Here is a 27,938-nt window from a genome sequence, read left to right as displayed (position 1 = left end):
ATGCCCCAGACAATGTCTTGTATAGCTTATATAAGTATGGATATATAATCACATGTGTGCATTGCACACTCAACAGATTTGTTGCGTTTTTTCACCTTTGTTTGTGTTTTTTATTTTGGCGTTAATTTTTTGGTTTTATTTCTCCAGTTTGGCAAAGAAAAAGAAAAACTTTCTCCCGCCGCCTGTCGTGCCAGCTTGACGCACCACAAAATAAGAAGATAGGCGAAAAAGAGACGGCCAACAGATGCAGACAGAGAGAGAAGCGAAAAATTTACTACAAGCCGATGATTTACTGACGAATAAGGAAAAAATTATCATTGCCTTGAGTTATTTATTTATTTTGCGGCTAAAAAAGAAGGGTGTCAGAGGAAATTGAACTTTTAACTCTCGGAAGCAGCCATAAATAGGAAACAATTGTCATCGTAGAGAAAGAATTGGTGGCAAGTAATTGCTTTTATTGTAGTAACCATCTTTACCCGCGAGGCATTTTGTTTAGATCAATAATAATTACTATTATGGATGATAAAAGCGTCTTAAAGAAAAGTAAGAATTGAGTCAAGCACGTGTTGTTTAGTAATTATTTTAACAGCCCAAATAAACAGAAAATGTTATGTTATAAACAAATTAATGACAATTCACAAGCAAAATTCAAAAACAAACACCTGACTTGTAAACATCACGTCAAATCTTTTTTAACCCAGATTAGAAAACACGAATTCGCAAAGTTCAAGTTTGCAATTATCAGCCAGCAGTATCTGCAGCTGTTGCTGATCGAAAGAGACCCAAAACCTGTGATAAATCACCCGCAACGGAGGCAACTGATAAGGATGGGGGCCACCCCCATAAGACGCAGACACTCAGACAGAGCGAGACCCATTCGAAGTCCCCGACCTGTCATATCGCTTTTCTCCCAGCTCGTTGTATTCAATCAATCACGTTTCGCTTATCGCCCACTCAGCATGAGAAAAAGCGGAGATGAGTTGGGGCTGCTGATGGCAAAATATGGCGAACAAAGGGCACTGAAGTCCATGACCACAGACGTTTAATCTGCATCGTTTCAATTATTATGCAAACGGCAATGAAAGCAAACAATTTAAGACACACATTTGATAAACAATGAGCGACGCACACAGTGATATATGTATGTATACTTAATACATATAATATAAAATAATAGAAATAAAACAAAAGCAGGTGCGTGCCTTGGAAATGCTGAGTAGTTTGAAGGAAAAGTGGAAAGTTGGCTTCGGATGCATAATTATTGCGGGGCTTATTTCTCGTTAAATGTACTGCGTAACGCTTCCCCTGAAAAATTCGTGCCAAAATGCAGTTTTCCCTTTACAAACTTCTTGTTTGTTCAGTTGATTTGCCTTCTGCTTGCTTGCGTTTGGCACGTTGCTAATAAAGCAACTATGCGCCGCACTAACAAACAAATGAAAAATCTCGATAGATTGCATAAAACGAAGAAAATAAAGTGCAGCAAATAAAATGCTCATATTTGTGCCATTTGTCCGAACGAGTTTTGTGAAAGTACGGGTATCTAGCTGATAGTTAATTCGAATTTACGGGCACCTCTGGCCGCACCATCCACTTTGTATCACGATTGCACTCAATTCGAACTGGGATGGAATGGTATGGTATGATATGGGATGGTATGGTATGGTATGGTATGGTATGGTATGGTATGGTATGGTGTGGTATGGTATGGGGATGGGCCACCAAGCCCGTGGCGGTGCAACACGTTTCTCTGTGGCAATTTCTGTTTCTTTTTCGCATTTTTTGTATCTTTTGGCGAGCCCCAGCCGTCTCCTTTCGCACTTTATTGACATTTTCTTTGTAGTTTTCGCGAACGTGCGTAGCTATTGTCGTGGATTGTGGAAAACCACACAAGCAGCAGCCAACCGGCCATCGGTGTAATGAAATGCGAATTTCATTCATGGCAATTGGCTATGAGTTACGTCTCGAATTCAGTTGGCAAACAACATCCATAAGAAGTGGAAAAGGGGAGAAAAGGACGGTCCCATGTGCCGGCCATTGAAAAAACAACTTCGGCAGAACTGCCAAGTTGAATAAAATCCTATTGAAACAAAGCGTTTTTTGTTTGGTTATGGATTGATGAATTTCTTTCGTAACTCTCGTTATTCTGAAAACTAGCCCCTTAAACGGGATTAGTGTTAGTTAGTGTAAAAAGCATACAAAATAATACAAAGAACTGAAAACTTGGAATTAAGTAATACACAATAGTCGTAGAGTTAAGACCTCATTTGGCATCAAACGAGAAAAAGAATTCTTTAAATTCTCGTCCTCTCAAAACAATAATGAACGGAAACCCAAAAAATAAAATATCCAAATGCTTCCACTCTTGCCAGCACATTGAGTCATGTGTAAATTCTATTACGCGACCATTGGCGGACTTGAGTCATCTAAACCAGTGGCTTTGTCACTTTCCAGATCGGTCAACGCTTTCGTTACCAAGAGCATCTCGAATTCCCTATTTGCATTCCTAAGACTTCCCAGGCAACTCGTATTTGTTTTATAACTGAAACCAAACCCGTTTGCAGCAGATATTGTCGAAAATCGAGTAAAGGGCAGATCAAATGACATCAATATACATACATATAAGCATTAAATTTTTTTTTGCTCACACATCCGTTGCACTTTTTACTTAGCGCTGCTAAAGGAGAAATTTCTAAACTGAGTTATTTAAATTAAGAAAAATACATATCCGTTGAGGTGTTTATGCCAAAGAGCGCACAAAAAGCAACAAAAACCGAAATTGTGGCTTTAACGCAAGAAATTTCCCAGAGTCAGCGCCGGTCAAAACAGTTTTAAAATGCCAGCAAAAAAATATGCCAGACGAGTAATAATTATCCAAAGAAATTATAGCCCCCTCTGGTGTAAAGTGTGAGTGTGTGTGTGTCTTTGCATCGGTGAAATGCGAAACTGCGAAACTGCAAAGGAGCTCGAAGGTGCTAAAAGTTATGCTGCCAGAAAGCGGATTATGAAATATGGAATGCATGCCCCATAACATAAGGTCCCCAAAGAGACGCGCATTTCAATGGCATTCCTTATTTGGGACATGTTGGGGAGGCCCTCCGATTTGGCAGTTATAAGTCCATTTGGATTATGATTTTCGCTCTTGATAAATTCCTTTTGGGGAGTCAACAGAAATTAAACTGATTGGGCATTGATCACACTTTTTTAATCGGATTAACGTATTGTTTCAGTCAGATATTGACTTCGAGTTCCTAAATCCAGTATGTACTCCAACACTCCGAAACTGGTTTCGGGATTATTCGTTTAAAATCTTAAATTTAACTCAATTGAGCATAAAGTCTTATCCCAGGAAATCCTATTTTTGTAATAGGAAATTATTATTGAGTCAAGATGCTTTTTCGTTAATATATTATTGATCGATTCATGATTTATGACGGGAAATTGCTTAACGTACGTTTCACGAAAAGAAAAACATACTTATATGTACATATACATATAGGGTATTGCTTAGTCGAATACCTCATGAAATGCATTCTAACTCGCGTCGGCTGTGTTGTACTTTTGCAGGCCTATTGATCGGTGTATTAGCCACATCTTGTTAAGCCGTTTGCAGTCGTTGAGGAAAGGGAATGCAAAGGCTCCCTGCGAGCTGTGTGTGTGTGTATGAACCCCCATTATGGTAGATTTTGATGTTTTTGTACGATGGTGTAACTTACCCGGGCTGTTTGCAATCCGTACTTTTTGCTGTTGTTTCTGGCCGAGTAGATGATGCTGCTGCAGTTGCGGTTTCAACTGACTGGCAGTCGTTGGATGGGGGCGTTCCAGGTATCGTTATCGCTTCCAGTGCGTTTTCCAGCCAGCTTCGCTTTTTAAGCTATGCAGTATGTGTGTTTCGATTTTTACCGAAGCACTTCACTTGGAAGAAAAAAAACCATGAATCACTTGCACGTTTTTCGGTGTTATTTGCTCGGCATTATTTGCCTGTTAATTGGTTTCGTTGTTGCTGAATATCGGTCGCAGTATTATTCTTCTTTTTTTTTGTTTGGTTTCATTTGGTCGTTTAGAAAGTGGGTTAACGTTACTGAAAGAAGCGCGTCTTTAGTTGCGCCTTATGCAAATGGCGCGTATATTAATTCGATTCGAGATTGGTTTCGACTGGTGGCAAATTCCAACTTGGTTCAACTTTGTATCTTAGCGATTTACAGGCATGTACACTCCGATCGGACCGCTGCGTTTGGCGCTACAACTTGAGATTCCGCTTGAGACGTTTGCACTCCAACTCGATTCGCTCGCGACTGAATCGATCGCGTCGTGCTGCGCGGCATTTGCGGCCGCGATCACGAAGGTGCACTTCGCGGACAAGTTAAGACGCGCTGCTGCGGCTTTTTCCTCGCGAAAGATGCGCTCAGGGGAGCGGGATGGACAGAGATGGGGAGAGAAACGAGATTTGAGCGACGACTGGAGCTTCTAACGGATTTTCGTGAGCCAGGAGAGTGCACTGCTTGAATTCTCTCGGAAGAAGGCGGACGAGTGGCAGCTTGCCAACTTTCGAAATACACCAGCTGGCATTCAAAAAATATACTGAAGCGATCAGGGCGATCGGAAAAATCCAAAATATACTGCTTGTAGTGCGGACACAAACCAAGGTAGAATTTAAATTATATTCTTGTCCAACGGAGTGGCAATATTGAGCGGGTGTTATATATAAGAATTCTTATAAATAAAAATATATATACCTCGGGCCTACACGCAATTTGAAAATAAAATATTTTGGGGTATTTATAAGTGTCATTCTACACATGTCGGGAGTTGTCATTCCATTTTCTACACATGGCTATCGATTTATATCTTGTAGGCATTAGACATCAGGATGGCAGCGCCCTACATCCTTGGAAATTATGATGCCACCGCCCACAAGATGGAGCTTTAGTTAGCACCCGTTTTTTTTAGCCGGTACACATTCCGCGCTTAGCCGAGTCGACCACAAATCGCCGCTTCGTAATTTGAATTTTCTGACTTCGCAAAGTTTAAGTTTAAATTTTAAAGTAAAACAATTAGTTTGGTGGCAGTAACTTGTGCAATTCCTTAAAACTTAGACTTATAAAGCGCAAGTGCATTGGGCTGTGGCAAAATTGAGGAGTAGTCACTCGACTCGCCTTCAATTTTCTTAATTTCCTTTAAACTTTTTCCTTAAATTGAATTATAAACACCATATCCTTAGGTATATCTATCTTAAAACAAAACGTGAACTCCATTTTATATTTATTTTGGGGCACACGTTCTTTCCAATATCCAGAATATCAGACAACGTAACTCTCATTTGAAATGAATTTAATTTGGGTAATTTACTTCAACGTGGATTACATTTCGAATCGAACAGACGACCAACGAAGAGTCAGAGTCCTCCTCTTGCTCTCCGGTTTAGTGGTGTCCCTGGGCCTCAGCCTCCAGCTGCTCCTTGGACTTGTAGCCAACCTGCTCCTCGGGGGTGTGGGGCCAGAAGGTGGGCTTGTTGAGGGGATCGAGTGCGCTCTCGGGGAATGCGTCGCGGTAGTCCTCCATGGTCATCTGGTCGTAGGGGAGCAGCGACTTGAGATGGGCAATCTCCTTCTGGTAGTTCTGGATACGCTGCTCGGAGGCCTTCTTGTAGGCATCGATTTCGCTCTGCGAGGACTTGATCTCGGCATCCACCTGGGAGGACACCTTGTCCTGTGGATAGGGCACCTTCAGGGCCTCGTACTGCTTCTGGAAGCTGTCGACGAGTCCGGCCACGGGCACCAGCTTCTTGTAGTTGGCCCAATCGATCTGGGGTGGGCACTCGGGGTTGGCGAGCACGGCGCGCACATAGATGTCCGACTTGGTCTTGAAGGCGCCGAAGCTGCTCTTCTGGTTAGCGGGCACACGCTCGGCGAGAGCGGACCAGTTGATCGAGGATTGGGCGATGCGGCGGGCGGCCATTCTGCACAGATACTGCAAGACAACAACAAAAGCGGATGAGGTTAGGTTATTGGGCTTATAAAGGTGGTACGGGGCTTTTAGGTGTTCTGCAGCTGTGCCTCGATTTTCTCGTTAGTTGAAATGTAATCTCTGGTTCTTTAATAATAGACAATTGGCATAACGCACGGCGAGTTATGCTCGCAAATATTATGTAATTTTTTCTATCCTCAATGGTGCCTGGATGTTCCTTCAAACTAAAAGCGCGTTTGCAGCCCTTTCATCAAGGCTTGCACATAAATCGCTGTTTTGGCCCAACTGTGAGCCTTGATTTATTATTTTTTTCAAGGTTTTAACCTAGCGTACTTATATTTTAAAGGAGAAATTAAGAATTTCTGCCTCAGCACCAACACTTACACTTTGGGTTCGAGTGTGACCACAGCTGGAGATACCTCGTAATGTTGAAAAAGAACCAGGGCTGCAAAACTTTCGATAACTTATTAAGGAATATTTAATTCTAACCCCCTTTCAGTCACACTATCAGCTGCCTGAAAAAAACACAGTTTTAGTGCAGCTCTTATTAAGCTAAATTCGTGTAAATATTGTGATTATCAATTAAAATGTTGCTGAAACAGTTGGCCCAGGCCGTTCAGCAAATACGCTGCATCTCATCGGCCACGACGGCGGTAACCAGGCTGCATCGCTCGGTTTATTGCCGGCTATATCCCACTGTAGTGGTTCAGCCCGATGGATCCACGATAAACATCCGCTATCACCAGCCTAGGAAGATTATCAAGGTAATTATAGCAGCTAAAAGTTTACGTGAACCATAATTAACAAATTCCATCCATAAGCTTCCGCTGGACCTTAGCACTTTATCCGATGCGGAGCGCAGATCTAGATTGGAGGCCCGCAAGCCGCGCAAGAAGGTCAAGATCATGGAGGAAGTGGAGGACAACTTCAACGCCAAGAAGTACATGAAGTACATCAAGAAGAAGTAGTCGCATTTTATAATTGTTAAATAAAACACGGAAACCCGTTATATAATTAGTTTAAATTATAATTAAGAAATTGTGCTTGTTATCGATAGTAATTATCGCACATCTGGTATTTTTAAATGGTCTCTGCAGTGGCCTTTCCATTTTTGCACCATCCCATAATGGTCACTCTAATCGAGTCTGAAAACAAAGTCGGATGTTAAGCTGCGCGTCTCTTCCGAAATACTGTTAATTTGTGGACGCTTTTTCGCGAGTGCAGACATAAATGAAGCCAACATATCTTTAGCTCCATTACAGACGGGATCATCGGGAGTAACCCATTCAAGCAGTGCTAGTGCATCGGTTAACAATTATAATTTTGCTCTGCGTCGGCGGAGTGAAAATGTTGAATGGACAATCGCGTCTAACAAAAAAACAAGTACACACAAACAACGAATGCACATAAACAAGACGAGACAGCAAATGCAGAATCGAGTGAAAACCTATTTTAAAACACAAGAGCTATATTTATTTTGTTGACGCTCAGGATTTTCGGTCCTTGCATTTGGGATGTCTGCGGGTGCGTGTGAGTGCGTGAGTGCGAGTGTGTGGGTTGCATACCACGGCGGATGCGAATAACTGCAATTGCAATAGAGAGCAGACACATACACACATGCATAATTGGATTATGGCCACACGGCAATAAGAACGGAGAGAGTGCAAGCGGGATAGAAAGCAGTCGCCAAAACCGAACGGGTAAATAAATAGTATTAGTAGGAATCGGTTAAAAGCCAGAATTAAATGGATTAGCTCTGCTATTGTTGGCATGTCCCATCGCGGTGTGCGTGCGTGTCTGTGTGCGGAAGCAACCTAGAGATGGGCCTGACCTTAGGATTCGCACACTGCCTGCCAAAAGTTGCCACCCGCTGCTTTCCCTGCATCTTGCCACAACGTGGTTGTCAAGGTTTTCTCGAGATTAAAAGACAAAAATAATTTTGGCACTTTTTTTGTATCATCTACATATTTATTTGAATCGAACCTGTTGTCACCATGCGATGCACTCGGAAATCTGGCTCATCTCTAACACGTGCGTGTATGCGAGCGTCTGGAATTTTAAATTTAAAATTCGAAATGGGGAAGGTCTGGTGCGAAGGGGAGCGTAAATATTTTCGTAAGCAGCGGAAATGTAAAAATAACACAAACACATTTGCAAGTTATGATGAAGATGCTTCCGATGTTGGTGCTGGTTTTCCCAGCACTCGCTCTCTCCAGTTTCAGTTTCTCCCTTTTTCCGATTCAGCGGAAAGACAGTTTTCCACGTAAAACTGCGACAGATGTTCACGGCTCATTATCAGGGATCGAGAAGCTATAGCTCCCAATTCGAATGCACATTCCACTTGGGTTTGCTGCCGAAATGCAGCTGCCCTATTGGGATTTTGCCGGTTTGGTGGTTGTTTGTTGGCTGTTGCTACTGCTGCATTTTTGTGGTGCTTTTTTTCGTTGTGGTCTTCGTGGTGTTTATACAATTAACAGTAAACTCCCCCATACTTCCGCCCTTGGCAGCCGGCCGTTAATGCTGCCTTAGCTAATTTGTTTTCATTTGTGTGTGCCCGCATAGAGGGGAAAAATAAATAAAATAAAAGAAACGATTGGTGTCACTCTCCGCGCCCTTCTTTTTCTAGTTGTTGTTGCTCGATTTTTGCACCTCCTTCAGCTGCATTCATAAAGTGTTTTGTTTTGTTCGATCTTCTTATAGGACTTGCACTTGACGCTGAAAATAAACCCATTTGGTTTCTTTGTTAACGATCTAGTTGGATTTGTTCGATCCTAAAGTTCATTTGCGCCAGGCAGTGGATTTTATTTTTAAGGCGTATAGTTTGCTGCAGATCGATGGTCGGCACGTGAGTGCCCTCCCCCCGAAAGCCAAATGGCTGCCAATTAGTCGAAATGCCTAAATGGCGCAGTAATCGTTAGACATTCAGAAATACATAGTTTAGAAATCGACGGTTCTGTACCGAAGGAAAGTGAAATTTTGGTTGCCCGGCTAATTAAGCTTATCTTATGCTCTCAGTCGAACATTCCAAGGCCTTTGAATTTATTTGGGAGATTTGTATACTCATTTCTCCTCGCTTTCCATTTCGTTGCGTGAATCACTTGTTGTAGAGTCTAGACTCTAGACCCTATACTATTGAGAATACAAAACTGTACGATATCTGGCCTCACACCTTCGATGGGCTTGGAATTTATTCAAAATACACAAAATTTACATAGATTCTTTTTTATAAGTAGGCATATACAAAGGTATATAGCGGATGCAGCCAGCACCTCCCCGGCTGAATGAGTTGGTAGTTTTTTCGAGTGTGGGTGTATCTGTATCTCTCAGATAGCCAGCGATATATAGGCGTAGAAGAATTTATGAGCGCGACAACGACATGAATTTCATTCAGTCTTTGTTGTTTCTGTGGGCCCAAGAGTGTGCCATGTCCCATTTTCCACTTCTTTTTTTTTTGTTTTTCGGTTTTTGTTGTTTTTTGATAATTTTGCTCTGTCTCGGCGTCTCATCTCTTTGTTTATAGAAATTTCTTCTTCTAGAGCTGCCTTGACTTCTTTTCGCCTTCTCCTTGTCTTTGCTTTTCTTTCTTCTCGGCGGTGGTGGTGGGCATGAAGTGGCATTTTTTCTGCCGCTGACCAACTTTCCTTTTCATTAACGCTTTTTTCGGGTTCTAAGCGCAAGACACTTCCTGAACGAATCAGTTCTCAGAGCGGTATGCTCCCTACTTGAAAGTGTCTGCACAGAAAATCATTTCCAATTTCATAACCAAGATTTATGCCTCTTTAATGGCTCAGCTGTAACGACGGAGTGTGTATTACACACAATTCTCCAGGCACGCGTCTACGTAGGCGAAGATACGACGATGTGGCTTATGAGTTGCTGATGATGACGGTGGTGGCCACGACGACCCTTGGCCCCATTAAAATGCAACTTGATCTCACAGCACGGCAACAAAGTCACCGCAGTCGGCAGCGGTTTATTGACTCGAACCTTGTGGCGGTTAACGGTTTAACATTCGATTTGGAAAATGCCATAAACGCCATCGAAACCGAATGGAGATAAGTGGTGTGCTGTAATTAATTTCATTGTTTTCTCTCTAGCTAACATTTTAGCAAATGTATTAATAAATAGCCTCCAATTTGGACGATTAGTAGAGTTAATATTTGAAGAAAAAAATGTTGTTCTTAAATCAGTTTGGCTCTACAACTTTCAGACATGGAAACTCTCTATGCCCAAGACAACTTGTTCATCTAGAAATGCGTATCTGTTGTATTGAACGTGATTTCTGTAGTTTCGAGGGGTTGCGCTACCACAAGATGTATTTTCTAAAATTGCCAAAATTTATTGCACCTTGTGTTCCCTATTCTTTTTTTTAGATTTTCAAATTGTATTCAGCTGCTACCTGCCTTTAGGGCATAAAATCTTCGTGGAACTGTTGACTTTTAAGATTACAGAATTCCGTTGTGGGGCCCATCATCTATTTTCCATATGTTTGGCAACAACCACGGATGCCGACTGACCTTTGTTTGTCTGCCATTCCTTTTGAAACACAAATATTTTGATGCTTTGCTGCGGTTTTCCACACGAGATACATAGTTTAAAACGTGATGAGAAAATGTATGCAAGAGTCGAATAAAAGCAACCGCTTAAGTGTTTTTCTGATCTTGATAGATTTGCTCACCCAAATCGGTAACGAAAATCGTTGCTTGGGGCCTTGACTGAGTTTCGCGGAGCGTGCTAAACTCATTTTTGTGGGCCACGGAATGGATTTCCCTCCCTATCGATGAAGTTCACTCTCTTCCCAGCTAACTCTTCTCCATGATATCCGACTTTAATGTTTACAATTTAAAAAAAAAAAATTGTACTTTGCAACTCATTAGGTTTTATGGTAACTTTCACAGCTGACTGTGAAGATTGCACGTTTTTATTTCACATCTCAAAACAAGATAATTTGACAAAGACCTGCCTGTAATTGGACAACTGTATTCTGGGGGCGTGGTGGCTGAAAACGATCCTTGGGTAATCGGTGGGCCAGGTTGCTATTAAATCGAAGCCACAACCCCACTTTTCGCTGCAACTCTTCGTTTGTCATGGCGCCTAATGAAGTGTAGCACTTTTTCCCCGGCCGCTTCATTTGGCCAAAAGCTTTCGTTGTCGTCGATTGGCGGCGGTTAGCCGCAATTGACCCTAATTATGGCCTGCTGCCGGCTTTGACTTCAACTGGCTGTTTGGACACATTTCGCAAGAGAAGGAAAGACACACAGAAAATGGCAAATAGCAAATCCCAATTCGCATAACTTCCCCGTTTATTTGCCGAGTGCAAAAATGTGCTTGGTAATTTGAGTTTTATTTTGACTTTGGCCTGTAGCGGAAAAGTGAGAGCTCTGTGTTCGATCGCCTCTATCATTATCAATATGTCGAAATTTGGTGTAATTATTTTGTTATAGTTTTAATTGTGAGTTGAGGCTTTGTGCTGTTATCTCTAGGCATGATCGCCTTTTGGCCACTCGCATGATCCTTTACGAGCCAAATTCAATTTTTGTGTCGCCTATAAGCTTTTTCTCAGTATCTTATCGCCAAATATATGTGGCTATTGCGATAAGAAATGGCAAATCAAAAAATTCCAACCTGTTGCCGTTGTTCGCCAGTCTAATAGCAGCAAAATATTTGGTTATATCATTTCCGAACTTATCTCAGAAGTAAAACTGAGTGCCTCGCGGTGGGTGGTGGTGTTTTTCCGATTGTGGAACTCTCCACCGACTTCCCTTGCCCAATGTAACTCCTTGAGGCCTCTCAAAGCAGACGTAGTGTTCAAGCTCGAGGCCAAGGTTTTAGTGATCGTGTTTATCTCAATTATTTGCTGATGAACTGAACTCATTTGCCCCCCAAGTTCCCGACGAGACCACGAAGACAAACGACGACAAAAGTAAGCGAAATGATAACCAAATTGCTGGTAAATTAAATTGTTAGTTCGAAAAAAGCAAATGCAAAATGAAGTCGGTTGGCTTTGTGAAAATAATAGTTCGTGTGTTTTATCGCACCTGAAAAGGTTGCCTTATCAAACGGCAAAAAATACCTACACATACATATGTATATTAAGCGGCTATCACCGCAAGAGCCCGTTGATAAGCAAATCGCTGCCAATGTAGTCGACTTTGACCCTGAATATTTATTAGCAAATTCGAGCGGGGTCGATTATTTCATTCTTGTTAGCATGCGATGTGTTTTCGCTATGTGCTAATGCAAAACGTCTACCAAAACTTGAATGATAAATAAATAAAACCGCTGTTGAAGTATTTGATAGAGCACCAATTTCGTAGTACCTTAATCTGATGAAGAGATTTAAGTTTTTGGAAAGAACTTATCAGCTTTTTTCGGAGTAAGGATCTGGTCTTAATCAATTCACCATTTAAAATATTAAACTGTTAGCTTTTATAAGGGCTTTATAAATGGCCTTGTCTTGACTTCTGAGCCTTTATACTTTGTTAATATCTCATGTTCCTATTTTCTAGAATTTATTGCTAGCACTGGGATATTACTTTAAGCGGCGCGTGACAACAGAAAATAAGGCGAATTCTTTGAAGTATTTTAATTTGCACCCTATTACAAAAAGAATAAACACAAAAATGTTGATCACGCGGCCCGCTTCGCTGGTTTTTTGAGCAAATATATACCTTTGTATAGACGTATTTATTTACATTTCATTAGAGCGACGAGTTCGATTCAATTGTATTAACATTAAACTCTGCCTGCATTTCTTTCAGACTTCCAACTGCGAGCGCTTCCAGTGCAGCTTCCACAACTGCAACGTGCCAAGAATCGAAGAACAATCAAATACATTCCAAATACCCAACTAAGTACACAAGTTTCTATTACCAAGCAAGCAAACAGTGATTGATAGATAGTTCTCTCAATTTTTTTTCTGTTTCAAAATTTTTAAAGTCGTCAAACTGGGACTTATGAGTCCGATAAATGTTTCGTGCTGCGTTCCATAAACAAACACTAAAAATATCATCCGTTAAACAACTCGTGCCCGTCTAACCGTCGCGTCAATCCTCCAACTATTGTGTTATCATGGACGACTCCATGGTGTAGCCCAAAACCCCGCCATCAGCCAAACCACACATTTTTAAACTCGATCCCCAGAGATCCCTCACCCCCAACAAGCAGGCAAGGCAAGGTCGTCCAACGCCAAAACAATCTAAAACCAACTTCACATACACATCCGGATACGACAGCAACATACGTCGTAGCTGATAAACATGAGCCTGAATCAGCACAGTGGACCCGGCCCGCCGTCGGAGATCTGCGGATTATCGGTGGACCAGGTGGACTCTTCGGCCTCCTCCCCCTTCATCTGGCCGAGCACAGCGGGTATGTGCGCTACGACCACCACAGCATCGACCAATGGGGACGGCACCGCAGAAGCCCCAGTGAAACATCAGCCTCTCCACAACGGCGGTTGGATCGGAAATGGTCTTCCGCCGGCGCCCGTGACGCGGACCATATCATCGGATCGCCTGGTCACCGGCAGCTCTTGTCGGGCACTGCGCACCGCCGTTTCAGCATTATACTCCGTGGATGACTTCGTCAAGGAGAAAATTGGATCGGGATTTTTTTCGGAGGTTTACAAGGTAGGCGACAATTGCGCACATGGGTAAACATAAGAATCACTCTTTTAGTTTTTACAATTTTTGGTTTCATTTTTTAAATCATTGATTGTTTAGCCTACTGTTCAATGAAAAATATCTTGCTCATAGGCGGGTCTTTGTGATAGCGGTATGTTTTAGATAAAAAATATTTTGGCACAAACGAAAATGAAGTGATCAAACTGTTTGCTGGTTTTCACTCCCTGCAATTTCTAATAGGATCCATCCAGATAAATTACCTCGTCATGTTAAGCATTTGAAATTTATCGAGTGGCAGGCGGTGAGCTTTTCAAAAGACAGCTGTTGTTCCCACAATTGAGCATCATAATTTCATGACACTTTCATTTTCGCAACAGTAACACCCGCCTACGGTAACAAAGCCAAACAAACGCGATTATTTACACAATTTTAATTAAACTTTAAAATTTTTTGTAATTACTCAATAGTATTGTGGTCGTTGTTCGGCTCATCATTCATTATCATCATCATCATGCTGCCGCATCTCCCCTTCTCTATAAACTGAATTGAAACAAAATTGCAAAACAATGGCCCAGACCAGACCACACCAGACCAAACCTGACTCAAAAATCCAAAACCATTGCCACTGCAGCTTAGCTGGCTGGGAGCTATAAAATTCCGAGCCGAGAGCTCATGAAAAACGCATCCGAACTGCAGTGAAACCGTGTGTAAAAATTAATAGCGTTTAGTTTTAGCCTCGGCCCAACACTTAAGAGTATAAGCTGCTTTGTGTGAGGTGCTATTTGGGCATTTCGCTTACAGCTCGGAACGGTTGTTGGCCCCAAAAATTAATAAGTTGCACCAGATGTGGTGCATGGCATATGATGCGATGAATGATGCGATGGGAGGAGACCCCAAACGACCGGCAAGACAAAGACTCTGACATTATGGCTTTCCAATTACGTAGGAATTAGTGACGGTCAGGTGATTATGCAATCAACAGTGACATTGGTACTGAAAGTACATGGCTATCTAGATGGATAGGTGCACAAATCGATGGGAAATGGTAGTGGAAACTGAATTCAATGTGACACCAAGCTTTTCTGAATGATACGACAACTCTTTCTCCGGAGTTATATTGAACTTTCTCATATATTTTTCAGATTCATATGTTTGAATGGATGAATGAAAACGGTTTCACTTTCATTTTCGTCTTTAAGTGATATTTACACATTTCTTTCGTGAATGTTTATTGTGTTCCACGGGCGTTATTCGGTTATTTGTTGCCATTATTTTCCCCAGCTTTCCCATCAGCAGCAAAGGCAACCTTTCTTGCAATTATATTTCAGTTGTCTAATGAATGTGCACAAAGTGCTGCGGTTAAATGGAAATCTCTTACATTCATTGGAGCTACACAACACAAGAGTGGGAAGGATCCTTCTGTGTCTTTCTATATATTCATGTGCGCATATTCTAATGCCGCAAATTGCATGCGAGTTGCGCGTATCTCATGGATACTTGCGAAACTTGCGGTAAATGACCGACCTAAGGGGCCATTCCTCTACCTTTCCGGGGAGACTACCTGCTGATTTGCATAACTGCCCGCCATTCCTAGTTCGCTGGTCCCCATTCAATATGCCCAGTTCTCAATTCACTTTTTTCACCCCTCGATGAAGAATAAATTGCTGCCGTGCATCCCGAAGATAACTTCCAGACCAACCAACAACGGCCTGTTTATTTGCGTGTGAAGTGCGTTCGATTCCATTCCATTCGGATCCATTCGATTCAACTGCATTTCCGCATTGTAATGCGCCAGCTGCCAGACAATTAATGTGTGCAGCAGCAGAAGCAGAAGCAGCAGCGAAAACTTCACCCTATCGATAAAAAAGGAAAATAATTGAAAGCCAGCCTGCGATCATTCGGTTAAAGTTAAATGAATTGTCAATAAATTCAAATCAATATCTGCCTAATGACACGACCAATTTGTGGGTTCAGCGGCGTCAAGTGCACGCATGGATTTTCATCTCGACTGCCAGCCACGCTTTTGGCCCCAATTTCCCCCCCCCCAATGATATTTCGAAATGAAGAATCTCTTCGAGATTTATTTTTGGCCCTGGGTCGGAGCTGCTGATGCTGCCCAATTCAATTGCGTGTCAAGGCAGCCGCGAGAAAGATATCAAACGGAGAAGCAAGCGTTTCCACTTTGATTAAAACTTTTTCACAATTTTCCATCTATTTCCATCGATTGCGTGCAACGGGTTCCAACTGTAAATGACGCGGTTCAGCTGCAAGATGTATAGAAGTTGGCGGATTTTAACCTCTAATAGATGGGGTTAATCAGGCGGGAAAGCGTCCATAAGTGGGAAAATTAATAACGACCCCGGCATATTCCTGATTTTAATCGGAGAGAAACCGTTTTCATTTGTCCGCGGCTGAATGTATTTCAAAATCACAACATGATTTACTTAAATCATGTCGCATACGGAAAACGCCAAACCAACACACAATTTGTTCGGACATAAATCAGGAAAAACTTGGTTTTTCGTTCAAGTTTTTCTTTTTAAGTTTTCAGTTTTTGTAAGTAAGTGTTGCTAGTAAGTGGGCCAAAAGCAACGGTGAATGCATAACGCCAGTGTAGACGGCACTCAAGCAGAATGGAAGTAGAGTAGAGTTTGACTAAAGTGCTTAGTATTTATTTGATAACTACGGTAGACACAATGCGGCAGGCACCTGTCTCTACTACCTCTATGTGAGCAAATGGCAGGCTACAAAATTGCAGACAAAGGGGATCGGATTGTTCGGCATTAAATTTATTATGTAAAATGATACGTATTTTGAGCCAGGAGACCTCAAAGCCATCCTCTCGAAAGTGCAAGACAATTGTAGTTTGGTGATTCGGTGGGTGGCAGCCAAGACTGCAAGTGAAAGTTCTAAGTTGCAATTGGAGAACTAGGAAATTGGGTTAGGCGATGGCAATTAGATTAGGGCCAGGCGAAATCATATTCCCCAGAGTCGGCTGCCTTTGCACGATTTTTTTTTTCGAAAGGTGTTACACTAAGCGGCGGACTTGGCAAAGTGAATGTATCTGTATCTGCGATGGCGGGCATCCTGTTGAGGCGACTAGAGAGTCTAGTCGCTCTTGACCAGCTATAGTTTTGTGACCAAAAAGCTACATCAGACAATCCAATCCGATCCGCAGCCAATTGACATTGCACCGCTGGCAATCGCATTCGTTGCGAATTGATGAAAGTAAACATTTAAGTAGAACTAAATAAGTTGATAGTGGCATTCGATAGACGGATGGCTTGCAGTTGCCGTTGCCGTTGCCGTTGCTGTTGCCACAATTTCTTTTCTTTTTCGCCATCTTTGCTTTTTACTTTTAGCCCGGCTTTGTATCTCCTTGCGTTGCAACCGTGTTGATGTTCACGCGAAATTGATTGCCATAAATTATGCAAAGTTTGCATTCTCGCTGCCCGTGCCTGCCTCACTGTCGGTGAATTGGTGCGCGGCGGCATTTAGAAACTTCAACAGCAACATTCGCAGCAGCAGCAGCAGCAGTTGCTGCAACTGCAACTGCAGTATCTGCATTGGTCCGGGAGTGGTTGGTTTGTTTCTTCCGCTGGCCACTCGTTTTTCCCCCCCTTTTTTTCCCGCTGCAATGCTGCACATTTTCCATCTTCGATTTGGTCTTACCATTTCGCCAAACAATTTTTCAAATGATTTTGATCTTTGGTTGCTGTTGTTGTTGCCTGTCTGCTGGTTGTTTGTTGCTTTTTGCTGCCCAGGAAAACATTCGGTTACAGTTACTTTTGATGTGCATGCAAATGTTTACACAAAACCGAACATATTCAGCAGAAATACCCCCTATTCGTTATAGAGAAGCCCTGATGCGCCCCAATTAGTTTTCCTCGGATGTTAACGCATCTTACCTTTGCGCTTGATTAATAAAAACACTTGGTGTAAAAGTTGAAAATAAACTTTGCTTAGTTAGGCCCTCGGGCCTACACCACTGAGATTGAAATTGAAACCCCATTTACATATCAAGAGGCATTGTCTTTGGATCGGAAAAAGTAAAAGTGCTTAAAGCACTAATCAGCCCAGCCGAAAAGCGAAGATTTCAATAACAAAAGCTCTCCGAAGACAACCCCAAATCAATTTTGCACTCTTTAAAAGAAATTGCAAACAAAACAAGTTATGCAATGGCCCAAAAATATATACAGCTAAATATTTACCGTAAACACTTAACCATAAGCTACGAAAATATTTGATTTCCATTCAAGCATCCGCGCAAATGGTTAGCCAGCTAATTAAGTTATAATACTTACCATACCGATCGTTGCTCACTCACTTTAGGATCGCCCACGTTGAACATTTGTGTGTAGTTCGCTGTTTTTGGTAATGGCGCCGAGGACAAGTTTCGCACTGACTACCGCCGATTTGCCCAATTTGAATGTGATACATAATAAAACCATGTTAATGCGTTAATTGATTGGAGTCGAGCTCGTAAATATGGTTTTGAAATATGCAAATATTTGGGCTTTGTTTCGGCTACGTGGGCATCCATCGTAGCGTTTCATTCATTAATAACAGATTTATTGATGTGAAGTAGAATTCTCTTAGTCATTGCAGTGGTGTATTGCGAAATACGATTTCCATTGATAAGCGGAACCTATTAGGTATTTATTTGCACATGCCCACGATTGTTGATTGTGCGAAATTAAGGGACAGGTAATTTAATTTATTATCAGCTGTCCCATTATTTGCGATACGGCCACCCAAATTTGTCATAAATTAATCTTCATGCATTAACCAAATGTTTTCATAATTAAGCCAATTGAAGGTTCATTAGTTGTTCAAACATCAGATACCCGTTTTTTACATTTTTCGACAGTTTATCCCAAAGCTGCTTTGATTTTGACCGCAGCTGTGTTGTGCATTTATCTTCATAAACTGCTGAGCGGGTGGGAAAATTGATGCAAATCCGGGACTTTTCCACCCCAAGGGCTTGCTGAATAATCGAATTCAATTAGTTGACTCTCGTACAAGTTGTGAATATATTCACTTCTTCATTACACTTCTTGTGTAATGTGCATGACGCATGCATTAGAAAAGATTTGTTGCTGTACATTTTTTTAGTTTGCAGTTTTGCCATTTTCTTGTTGTCTTGTGAGGCATTTTCACGCTTGGCCGTAAACAATTTGAAATTATAAATGCAAATATATACGTGTGCTGCTCGGGGCTCCATAAAGTGCCTGATAAATAATAAACTAAGAGTAAATGCCAGCTGGGTAGAGCCAGCCAGAAAGCGAAGCAAGTCAACCAAAGTCCACGAAACGATGGCGCCGAAGAAAGCAAAAAGATGGGGATCATAAATTCTAATAAGACGCGCCGCCACCACAGGTATGTGAGCTGGGAGGCAAGCAGATCCCCACTTGGCCATATGTCATCCGCAGGGAAGTGATGTCCCAGGCCCTAATGCGTCTAACGAGCTGCTGGATTTTCGAGGAGCCAAGTCGGCGAAAAATGCGGAGCGGGCCAAAGTCAATGACTTTCATATTAGAGCCCATAAACTGGGACATTTGTGTGCGAGAAGAGGAAATCTGACTGGGTATTTCAGTATAGTAGGCAAAATAGTTTATAGTTTTTTTTGACAAACTGAATGCTATATGTTTTATAATTGTTCCTGCAAGTAACAGTTAGTTACTTTCCGGATGTGCAGTATGAAAATAAAACATATAAAGAGGTTTTTTGCTGTCTCGTGTCACATTCCCTATTTAAGTGGATCCTGGTGGTCCAAAGCTGTTTCAAAGAACTGAAGCCCACAACTCCATTTAGATCCAGTTAGATACCGCCGCCAATCAGCAGTCAAGGTAAAAGCGCTAGGAATGTGTTGCGAAGGGAACTTTGCCTGTATGTGGGTTAAGCCGAAGATGCCGTCGCTAAGCCCACAGAGTCTGGATCCCAATCTGGCTCCTACTCCCCGTCTGCGACTAAGACTCCAAGTCTGGGGCCTGAGTGACTCCCATAACCGAGAGCGAGGTGCAGCAACGTGCAATTACGCGCGCAACTTGCGTGCAGAAATATTTTCGGATTCATTCACCTCTGGAGCAGAGCAAAGATACCGAGAAGAAGATATTTTTATATCCAGCCAAACGCGGGGGGATTGAGATGATATGGTACGGGCCCCTTGGGACGTCCTTGCACTGTGTTTGCCTCTTAACTGTGGCATAGATGGCATTCCATCGGGCCATCATCCGGCGATAATGATGATTTCGATTGGGTTTGATGATGATGATGCTCGCCCACGTCTTGCCGCGGATTGCGAGTGGCTATTTTTATTGATCGGGACGCCAGGCCCCCGCCAAACGTCGCGTGCCCCATTAGCTTTTTTTCTTCTCTTGGTTGAATGTGTGCCAAATATTTCACGTTGATTTTTCTGTGAGACAAAAATGTAATAAATGCCCGTGCTACTTGCCCGGTTGACGGATCAGATGTGATGCTCGGAGAAGATTCTCGATATAAATATGTTTTGTTTATGAGATGTGGTCTGGTTTCGTTTGCTCAACTTTAGTTAGGCGATTCGTCTCGTGAATTTATTTTGAATTTTGCCTTTTCATTTCACGCCGCTTGACGTTGCCTTAATTTGTGGGGACTTGCTTTGTTTAGCAGTGTGATCTTAATGCATATTTCCTATTTGGCAAGATCTTTTGACGGCGATGACTCAGTACATGTATATTCTGGGCATTTCCTTTAGGCCCGCATTTTTGTTTCGAGCATAATCCCCGAAAACCTTTGCAAAGGGTTTCAGCTCACTGTTGTTGTGACCTTGCCATCCATTTAGCTTTTTTCTTTTGTTTTACTCGGGGTTTTGCTTTTCTCACAAACATGTGTTCAGCAAACTGTTTGTCTTGTCACATTTGCGCAATAATTACAAACGATTCGAATTGAAATGTTTGCGCAGGGCCAAAAAAACTCCCACATAATTCACATGGCGTGCGACGAGATGGCCAACAAAAATAAGCAAATGGCATTCGAAGACAACAACTGATGCGGGCCCAAACAAAACCGCTTGTGGCTGGTAAAATAACAACGAAAACATTTGAAGAAAATAAAAACGGCGAGCTCATCGATGATCTGGCTTCTCAGGAATGAAATCGAAGTTGTAAAAGCAGCAACGAAGTTAAGTTCTCATGATTTATGTGCGCCCATGGATCAGCTCTTATTTCTTCCTGCGCCGCTGGCCGCAATTCATTAGCCAAATGGCCATATAAATCTGCCCATGACTAGCCAAAGCCGAAGCGCAGGGCCTTTGGGAGTGCACTGCAGTTTGGCTGACTTGCCGTGTTGTCGTCTTTTGGCCAAAACTACTTAAATTAACTTTTGCAATTCGCGTGTCAATGATGACAGGCAATGCAAGAAGCAGCCAAGAAGGAGGAGTTCGGGGCCTCTTGAATACATAGATAGACAACTACAACTAACCATCCAACCAACCGACCTGGCTTATACTATGGCCAGCTCCTTCAGAGCTGCGCCCTATCCGAGTGTCCAATCGAGCGTGTCCAGTCCTCGAGGTTCTGGGCAATATTAGCACGACATGATAAATATTTCAATGCCAAGAGCGAAGCTATTAAACCAGGAACCCCGGCCAAAGCGAGCCAAACCGATCTGAGCCGAGCTGAATGCCGTGCCCTATTCGAATCCCTCACTCAGGTCTGCAAATGATTTAGTTCATCGCTGGCTCTTACACTGCGGAAAGCAAAAATGTAAACTGCCGACAAAAAGTGGTGAAAATGTATTGGGCTTCTTGGTAGTTATTTCAGTTCTATGTTGGATACTGACCAGCAATCGCACGTTCATATTATCATCCTTTACGACTATTAACTAATCAACATTTCACTTGTTGACTTGCTCTAGAGGTTTACTTATAGTTGTAAGTTTTAGGCCTTCCTAGAGCAATCTTTGGTGAGTACTTGGCAGCGCTTTAGAGATATTTTTCCAGTACAGTCTATTTTTTGTATTTTGTTCTCTGAAAAGGGCCGCTTCCTTTTCCGGGCCAAGCCCTTTGAAACATTTTTCGCAACTGGCCAGCACTCGCAGTTCTGTGACTCCGACTATGGGAGTTTGTTGTGCGATGTGCTTTTTATTTGGTTTATTTGGTTTGGTTGCTGGTTGTGCCAGCCCTCGCAGACTGTTTAATTAAAATTTCCTTTCCATGGGCTGCCTCTGGTGCTCTCTATTCGACTTTGCATAGACGTCTGGCCCGGGCGGGGCCTAATTAAAAAGTGAAACTGTAACTTAAAACGCTGCTAACAGCAAATGCCAGGACTTTGGTAATATGAACTTTAAGGGGCTTAAGGGGTTGCCGTCCGTGGATGAGGGTTTATGGTTGGCGAGTTTAGATGCCCCCAAAATGCAGTCTGATGTGCATTAATTAAGGCAACTTTCGCTGGAAAATTAATTAACTTTCCCGGCGCCCTACAGACCCAGACCCAATGCACTGCGACGAAGAACTTGGCCCCGAAGGGGAGCCAAAGAGAAACTGCACTCGAGCTCCCTTTTTTTTGGGTGCCTTTTCCACCTCAGAGCAGATCTTCTAACACGATTCGCTGGAAAACTGCATTTGCAACAGCTGCAACATGGTCATGGTCAGGGCACCACCACTGCCAGTGAGTCCCAATTTTGATTTTTATTTATTTGCAATGAAATAAAAATAAAATCGTTCGTTAGAGCCAAATGTTCGGCCGATTTGAAGCCGAATCTGGGATGTTTGGAGTGTGAGAGACAATGAGTAATTCAAATATAATCATCATAAATCACGATTTAGTTTCGCTTTTTGCTTTGTTTTGCTACGTGGGTGCCCGACGTCGACGACCTATGAATGGAAGAATGGGTGTACCGTCTTGCACTGGGTATTGTTTGGTGTCTTCAAAAGTTGGTCAACGAATGTATATATATATATAGTTATCGATGGCATAGGCGTTCCCACACTGCCCTGGCCCAGCGATTAAGTTCAGTGGCAATGGCTAAAATGTTGCAAGTTGCTGGTTGCATGTTGCCAGCATGTACAGCTTGACCAGCTTGGCCAGGTTGGCTGACTTTGCCAGAGCAGCGCGAAATTGTAATTAACTTAATCTCCACTACTCCGCCCTGAAGATGCTCCATTCGCCATGGACTGTGCTCCCTGGCTTTGTCAGTTGTCCGATGTGTCAGACTTGGGGCCTTCTTTATTGGCTATGCAAATATTCAGGAAAGAATGGGTGTATTTGGGGAGTGCATACCCATAAATTGGGCTTTATATATAGATTGTGGCATACTTTATTGTTCTCACTCCATATTCCAGATCGTAAACAGCAAAACAGCGAAACAGCACAAATTTACTTATCTTTCTAGGTGTAAACAAACAATTAAGCCCAAAGGAAAACTTTGCGCAAGGTGGCTTAATATCGGAATAATTTCAATTAACTCGTTCATTTTGCAAACAGCCAGTTGGCCACATGAGCATTAAGTCATCTAATTGCCATTTTCTGTGGGAGTGGAGAGTTAAGTAAGTCAATTAACGACATTTTCGGTCTTAAACATCTGGCTATGCAAACAATAAAAGCCCATGAATGGCGAGCACACAATACAGAATCGGAGTACAAAAGCATAGTAAAATGCCCTAGACCGCATCCCCAGGATAAAGCAGCTTTATGCCCAACATATGCACACTGTATGTACAATATACACCCAATGGTTTACCCCCTTCCCATGGGGCTTACAAACGATCTTGGCTGACCGCGGCCATTGAACTCGGAGGGCGCCTTTGTAGGCACGCATCGCTCAAAAAGAAAGCACTCTCCCCCAATGATTTCCAGCGAAAAACGCAACTACAACTACCGATCGAGGGGAACGCTTGTGCGTGTTTATTTGAAAAACTATCCCTGACAGTTGGAGTTGAAAAACAAATGCCCAGAATATTTCCAAAAAACTCGAGACGAGGTCTAGATAATATCGGCCAGTGTCGGAGGCAAAGTCAAAGCCGAAGACCGGGACACGGCAATCGATCGACTCTCGCTGGATCGTAATTAATTGTGGTTTATCCAGGGGTCCCTAGCCAAAGCTATCCATCAACTAAATGTAAATAAAATCGCCGGCCTCACAATGTTGTTTTTTTTTCCCATATTACAAATCACTTGAACTTAATATACCCTTCCAAGCGGTGAAGCGCGGCGCAGAGCAGTCAGAGACATATTTTCAAATATTCCGTATTGAACTGGCCGCTTAGAGCTATCTGGCTGTTTGTTTCATGGTCAGTTTGGTTTTGGCTCGCGGCATAAAACAAACAAATCGGGTTGAATGGGGAAAATATCACCGCGTCGAGCGGCAGTCGCAAAGGAGACTTTGGCGTCTTAAATTGGCGTGACAATTGACCATTTGGTTAAATATCTAAGCGTTTCTATTTGTGCTGCAAATTTGTTGAGGCAAATTGATTGACCGAACTCTCCAAACGGGTGAAACTCAGGCAAACTCTGGCTTGGAAATGCCCGAATTGTATCTATCTATGGATCTAGGTATCCCATATCATGTTGGAGCATCTGGGGAAGCACTTTAACAGAACTAAACACTCAGCCAGCTGTCATAACTCAATTGTCTGAGTGTCAGATCATTTTAAAATTAAAAATTTCCTTTAAAGTGTTGCTCCCCTTGAGGAACCCATCCGTGCATATATCATATGTCTATTCTTCAACCCTTTCTCCCTTTTCTCCCAATCACATTATATTTTAAGTGCCTCAAGTGCGTACTTTTCGGCGCTCTCTTTTTCCGATTGTCTGGTCATAGATGAATATATGTATTGCCGGTATGTGAACTGCGTCATGCCACCAGCAGCGATTCATCAGCGGCCTGTGGCGCAAATTGGACGAAACAAAACGAATGAAACAACGACTATAAGTATGCAAATAAACTATCTGACAATAGTAAAATGACAGCTATAATGCGCACACCCCCATACAGAATATAGATACTATCTTCCACCATAAATCCGTGGGACAGTGAACATCTCGAATATCTACCCTTTAAACAGAAATAAAGAGACATAAAGAAAACAAATGAATTTGGTATAGCAACAATGTATGTGTTTATAGCTCTGACTGTGTATTCCCACGCATCCGTTGTCGTTCTCTGTTCCAGTATATCAAAAATATTATCGAAGTCTTCTAATATATTGCTTTGTTCAATTCCTCAATTGAGAGTCATCAAAGACCCAACGACCGTCCTAACAAGCCGATACGATTGCGGGAACAAGTACGAGTCCGAGTCCCAGTCCCAGTCCCGGAGTTTGTGTTTCCCGTTCTCAGACTTGGGCAGAGCTCTAATTAAATTTAAATTTCCGCCAAATGGCCTGATAGTCACAATAGGGGTCAGGGCAGCAAATGCATTTAACAGGCTGCCACCCAAGCACTGCCCCTTTGCGATGGATGTTCGACGTTTCTGGGGCTGATGTTGCTGCAGTTGCAGTTGCAGTTCGTGTTTTGTTTTTGTCTTGGGCGATGCCTGTCTTTGATATCACTTACTAAGCGACACTGTGAAAATAGTTGAAACAAGCAAAGGAATCTAGTAACTAATGTCACCATTGGACTACCATCACACATATTAAATATAATGATAATTAATGGGGTACAGTAAAAATGTAAGAAATTTTTTTTTTTTTTGCTTTAAATCATATTTTTAAATAATTTTTTTTTTCCGTGTACGTTCTTCGGAGTGGATCCCGCATGTATCTAGTCTCTGGCCGGCTCTTTTAATTAGCAGCAGCAGCGGAGAACTTTGGACGCGGGCACTTCTATGGCCGCCTCTTCAGAGGCAGGGAAAACCCTTAATAGAAGCAATGGTGAACGACAAGACATGGAACCCCGGGTTCGCCAAACCCTTCTTGCCCCTTCTTTTTTAGATAAGCTGCAGTTGGGCAGGCAGGCAAAGAAAATGGAAATGAAAATGGCACAACCAAGTCATGTTGCATTGTAGGCAGCTGCAACAGGAACATCTGAGCTGCACCATCCAGCGGAAGCGGAATCAGAATCAGAAGCTGGAGCAGAAGCAGAAGCACAACGAGCTATCGAGCACTGCCACAGCAGATAAACAATGACAAGTTGCACTCGACGCTTTGGCGCAGATGCAACCATGGAATGGAAATAGGAAATGGGAATGGGTTTCAAAATGGGAATGGTACAGAATGCCCGTAGCTCCAAACACTGGTTGGTTGTCTGGTGCATAATCAAATTCCAGTCAACCAAACAGAATCGCAACCGAAAACCTGCGCTGCTCACCCAGGGGAGTCAGTCAGAGCCCGCAGGGCCAGGATCACATCAAATGCCATCACCGCATACACAGTTGTATTTTCCCAACCAGCTTCACGATTAATGAAGGGCGCAGGCAGCAACAAGTTTGGTGGTGGCTTTAATGCACTGAGGGAAAATGTAGAATTAGCCGGGGATTTGCATATGCACATCAATATCATATTGATAAAGCGCACAAAGTGGTTTCCGTGGGATCTACGATCCCAGTGCAACGTGTTACCTTAAACTCGACTTCAAAGTGCACTTCTCTCAGTGTAGACATAGACCCAGACGGAGCTGACCGCAGAGGCTGGCTGTCTGGGTGGGTTGCAGTGTGGTTCTCGGTTGTTGGTCCCCCATCAGTGTCAACTGCAGTGGCAAATATGGTGACAAACGACACTAAAGATTGCACAGCCTGTTGTCTAATGGGGAAGACAACACCAGCCAGCAACAACATGGCCACATACATAGATGGCCCGTCGCAATTTATTGATTTAACGCTGCAATGTACTTTTCAGTGTGTTCGAAAATTTATTAGAAAATATACGCCATTAACGAAGGGAGGAGGGCGCAGGTTAATCTTGGCTAGCACATAACTTCCGCATTTCGAGAACTATATAGGCATTGCTCTGGGGGGATGGCCAATCAAAAAACCATTTCAAGTTGATAGTTGAAACGTGACCGGCTACACACTCGCTTTTTGGAGGATGGGGCCGCCCAAAAACGAACCGCGGCCAACACGATATCCTACCAAATAGGCAACGGCCAAACGGGCTGGCAAAAGCCAGTTGGTAATATCTGCTTTTAGCAGATACTCGAATTGAATTGAATGGAGTCGCATGGAATTGACTGTTGAGCGTTTAAACGTTTGTTTGACTGCTTAACTGGTTGATCCGTCCGATGCTGGAGTTCAATGCACCCCGCTATCTTATAGCCATTGCATTGGCTTTTCAGCGAACTCTGGCGAATTTCGAAATCACCGAGGATGCTGGCAAATAGTTTAGCTTTTGAGATCTCAGCTATCTGCTTCAGTTTTGCTCGTCGGCGATTGGCGGAGCATTTAAGCGCACTCAATACGTGTAAATTGTATGCCTTCTCGCGTTCATTCATAAAAATTCTGACACAAGGCCTTGAGCATATTGCGCCACGACGACGATGATTGCCCTGCCTCCATCCGCTGTAGAACTGATTCATCGCCAGCGTTGCAGCACAGTGGGTCGGTAGTGGGTATATGATAACTGAAACAAGTCTTTAAATTATATCTTATATTTCAACAATTAGTTTCCCAATACCCATTATGATAATAAGACAATGGCAACAAGAATGATTATGGAAAATGGATTCAGGGCTGCAGTTTCAAAAGAATACTAGCTGATAGGAATTTCCATTTTGAAAAAATCCTAGCATTTGGGATTTTTTTTTGGTCAAAATTGGCTTGTTTTGTCCCTTTATAGTACTTCTCTTTTTACCCCAAAATTCATCGGTTTGGCCCACTGTGCGCCGCGGGAAACGCTTGTCAACTGTGTAGTCACTGTTGTTGCTTTTGCTGCGCCGCTGTCGTTGCGATATGCATTTCATAGTTTTGCATTGATTCATTTCGGAGCTTCGGGCAGACGCCGGCGATCCAAACACATTAGTAATATATGACCCCATTATAATTACTATATATGCTGTTGCCCTTTTTTTTCGTTTTTTCTTGGCGTTGTTGTGGTGTCACAGGGACTGCACCCAAAAGTAGTGCTCATTTAAATTTGTCACGGCGCCAGAAACCACGAAATGTTATTATTTTCCTTTGTTGCATTTTCTAAGCCCAGACTGGCTTTTTTATGAGGCAACGAAACGCATCTGACGATTTGACGGCTGCTCCCAGCAAATGTCCCAAAAAAGAGGTTTTGCCTTCATTTAAATTCGTACACGTACGAGTATGGGTAGCGTGCAACTTTATTATTATTATTTATTTTCGAACGCATTGGAAAAACACAGCAGAAAAACCAACCAAAAAGGCTGAAAGGCCGAAAAATAATGAGCAACACTTTTTGTGGCAGTGAGGGTGCGG

The 27,938-nt window shown here is 42.6% G+C and overlaps 4 protein-coding genes and 1 long non-coding RNA gene across 8 annotated transcripts in view; 3 read left to right on the top strand and 2 right to left on the bottom strand.

The window, feature by feature from the left end:
* Nucleotides 1-4,510, bottom strand: part of LOC6535646 — a 34,905-nt gene extending 30,395 nt beyond the window's left edge. The window contains exon 1 of the mRNA XM_002096238.3: nucleotides 3,714-4,510. The gene's annotated coding sequence lies outside the window, so the exon portion shown is untranslated. The remainder of the gene's footprint in view (nucleotides 1-3,713) is intronic.
* On the top strand, nucleotides 144-1,497 carry LOC120321757. The gene is made up of 2 exons (XR_005561484.2): nucleotides 144-1,141; nucleotides 1,195-1,497. It is a non-coding gene; the product is annotated as an uncharacterized LOC120321757 (long non-coding RNA).
* An 801-nt stretch (nucleotides 4,511-5,311) lies between the features above and the next one.
* LOC6535645 (ATP synthase subunit d, mitochondrial) lies at nucleotides 5,312-6,486 on the bottom strand. Of its 2 annotated transcripts, none has more exons than XM_015191766.2 (2): nucleotides 6,349-6,486; nucleotides 5,312-5,967 (listed from the first exon to the last, which is right to left on the bottom strand). In XM_015191766.2, the coding sequence occupies exon 2, from the start codon at nucleotides 5,953-5,955 to the stop codon at nucleotides 5,419-5,421; it is 537 nt and encodes a 178-aa protein (XP_015047252.1). In that variant the 5' UTR covers nucleotides 5,956-5,967; nucleotides 6,349-6,486; the 3' UTR covers nucleotides 5,312-5,418. The 2 variants fall into 2 exon arrangements, with proteins under 2 accessions (XP_015047252.1, XP_002096273.1); XM_002096237.3 differs by lacking the exon at nucleotides 6,349-6,486 and adding an exon at nucleotides 6,298-6,346.
* A 65-nt stretch (nucleotides 6,487-6,551) lies between these two features.
* On the top strand, nucleotides 6,552-6,973 carry LOC6535644 (39S ribosomal protein L55, mitochondrial). Its single transcript, XM_002096236.4, has 2 exons — nucleotides 6,552-6,728; nucleotides 6,786-6,973. The coding sequence occupies exons 1-2, from the start codon at nucleotides 6,552-6,554 to the stop codon at nucleotides 6,930-6,932; spliced, it is 324 nt and encodes a 107-aa protein (XP_002096272.1). The 3' UTR covers nucleotides 6,933-6,973.
* A 115-nt stretch (nucleotides 6,974-7,088) lies between these two features.
* The window catches only part of LOC6535643 (probable serine/threonine-protein kinase roco5), a 49,009-nt gene continuing 28,159 nt past the window's right edge, over nucleotides 7,089-27,938 (top strand). Inside the window, exons 1-2 of one of the 3 annotated variants that reach the window (XM_043207112.1) lie at nucleotides 7,089-7,664; nucleotides 12,726-13,595. In XM_043207112.1, the coding sequence (XP_043063047.1) occupies nucleotides 13,224-13,595 (372 nt within the window). In that variant the 5' untranslated portion in view covers nucleotides 7,089-7,664; nucleotides 12,726-13,223. Of the gene's footprint in view, nucleotides 7,665-12,725; nucleotides 13,596-27,938 lie in introns of those variants that run through there. The other 2 variants (XM_015191765.3, XM_043207110.1) reach the window with 2 other exon arrangements.

The sequence above is a fragment of the Drosophila yakuba genome, chromosome 3R (assembly GCF_016746365.2).
Source record: "Drosophila yakuba strain Tai18E2 chromosome 3R, Prin_Dyak_Tai18E2_2.1, whole genome shotgun sequence".
NCBI classification, from domain to species: Eukaryota; Metazoa; Arthropoda; class Insecta; order Diptera; family Drosophilidae; genus Drosophila; species Drosophila yakuba.
This window is presented reverse-complemented; position numbering and strand designations above follow the sequence as displayed.

Bases quoted from the DNA above. Each gene is read 5' to 3' on its own strand.
- LOC6535645 (XM_015191766.2), bottom strand. From the start codon at position 5,955: ATGGCCGCCCGCCGCATCGCCCAATCCTCGATCAACTGGTCCGCTCTC.
- LOC6535644 (XM_002096236.4), top strand. From the start codon at position 6,552: ATGTTGCTGAAACAGTTGGCCCAGGCCGTTCAGCAAATACGCTGCATC. The intron at 6,729-6,785 runs GTAATTATAGCA...TCCATCCATAAG, and splicing joins AGCCTAGGAAGATTATCAAG to CTTCCGCTGGACCTTAGCAC.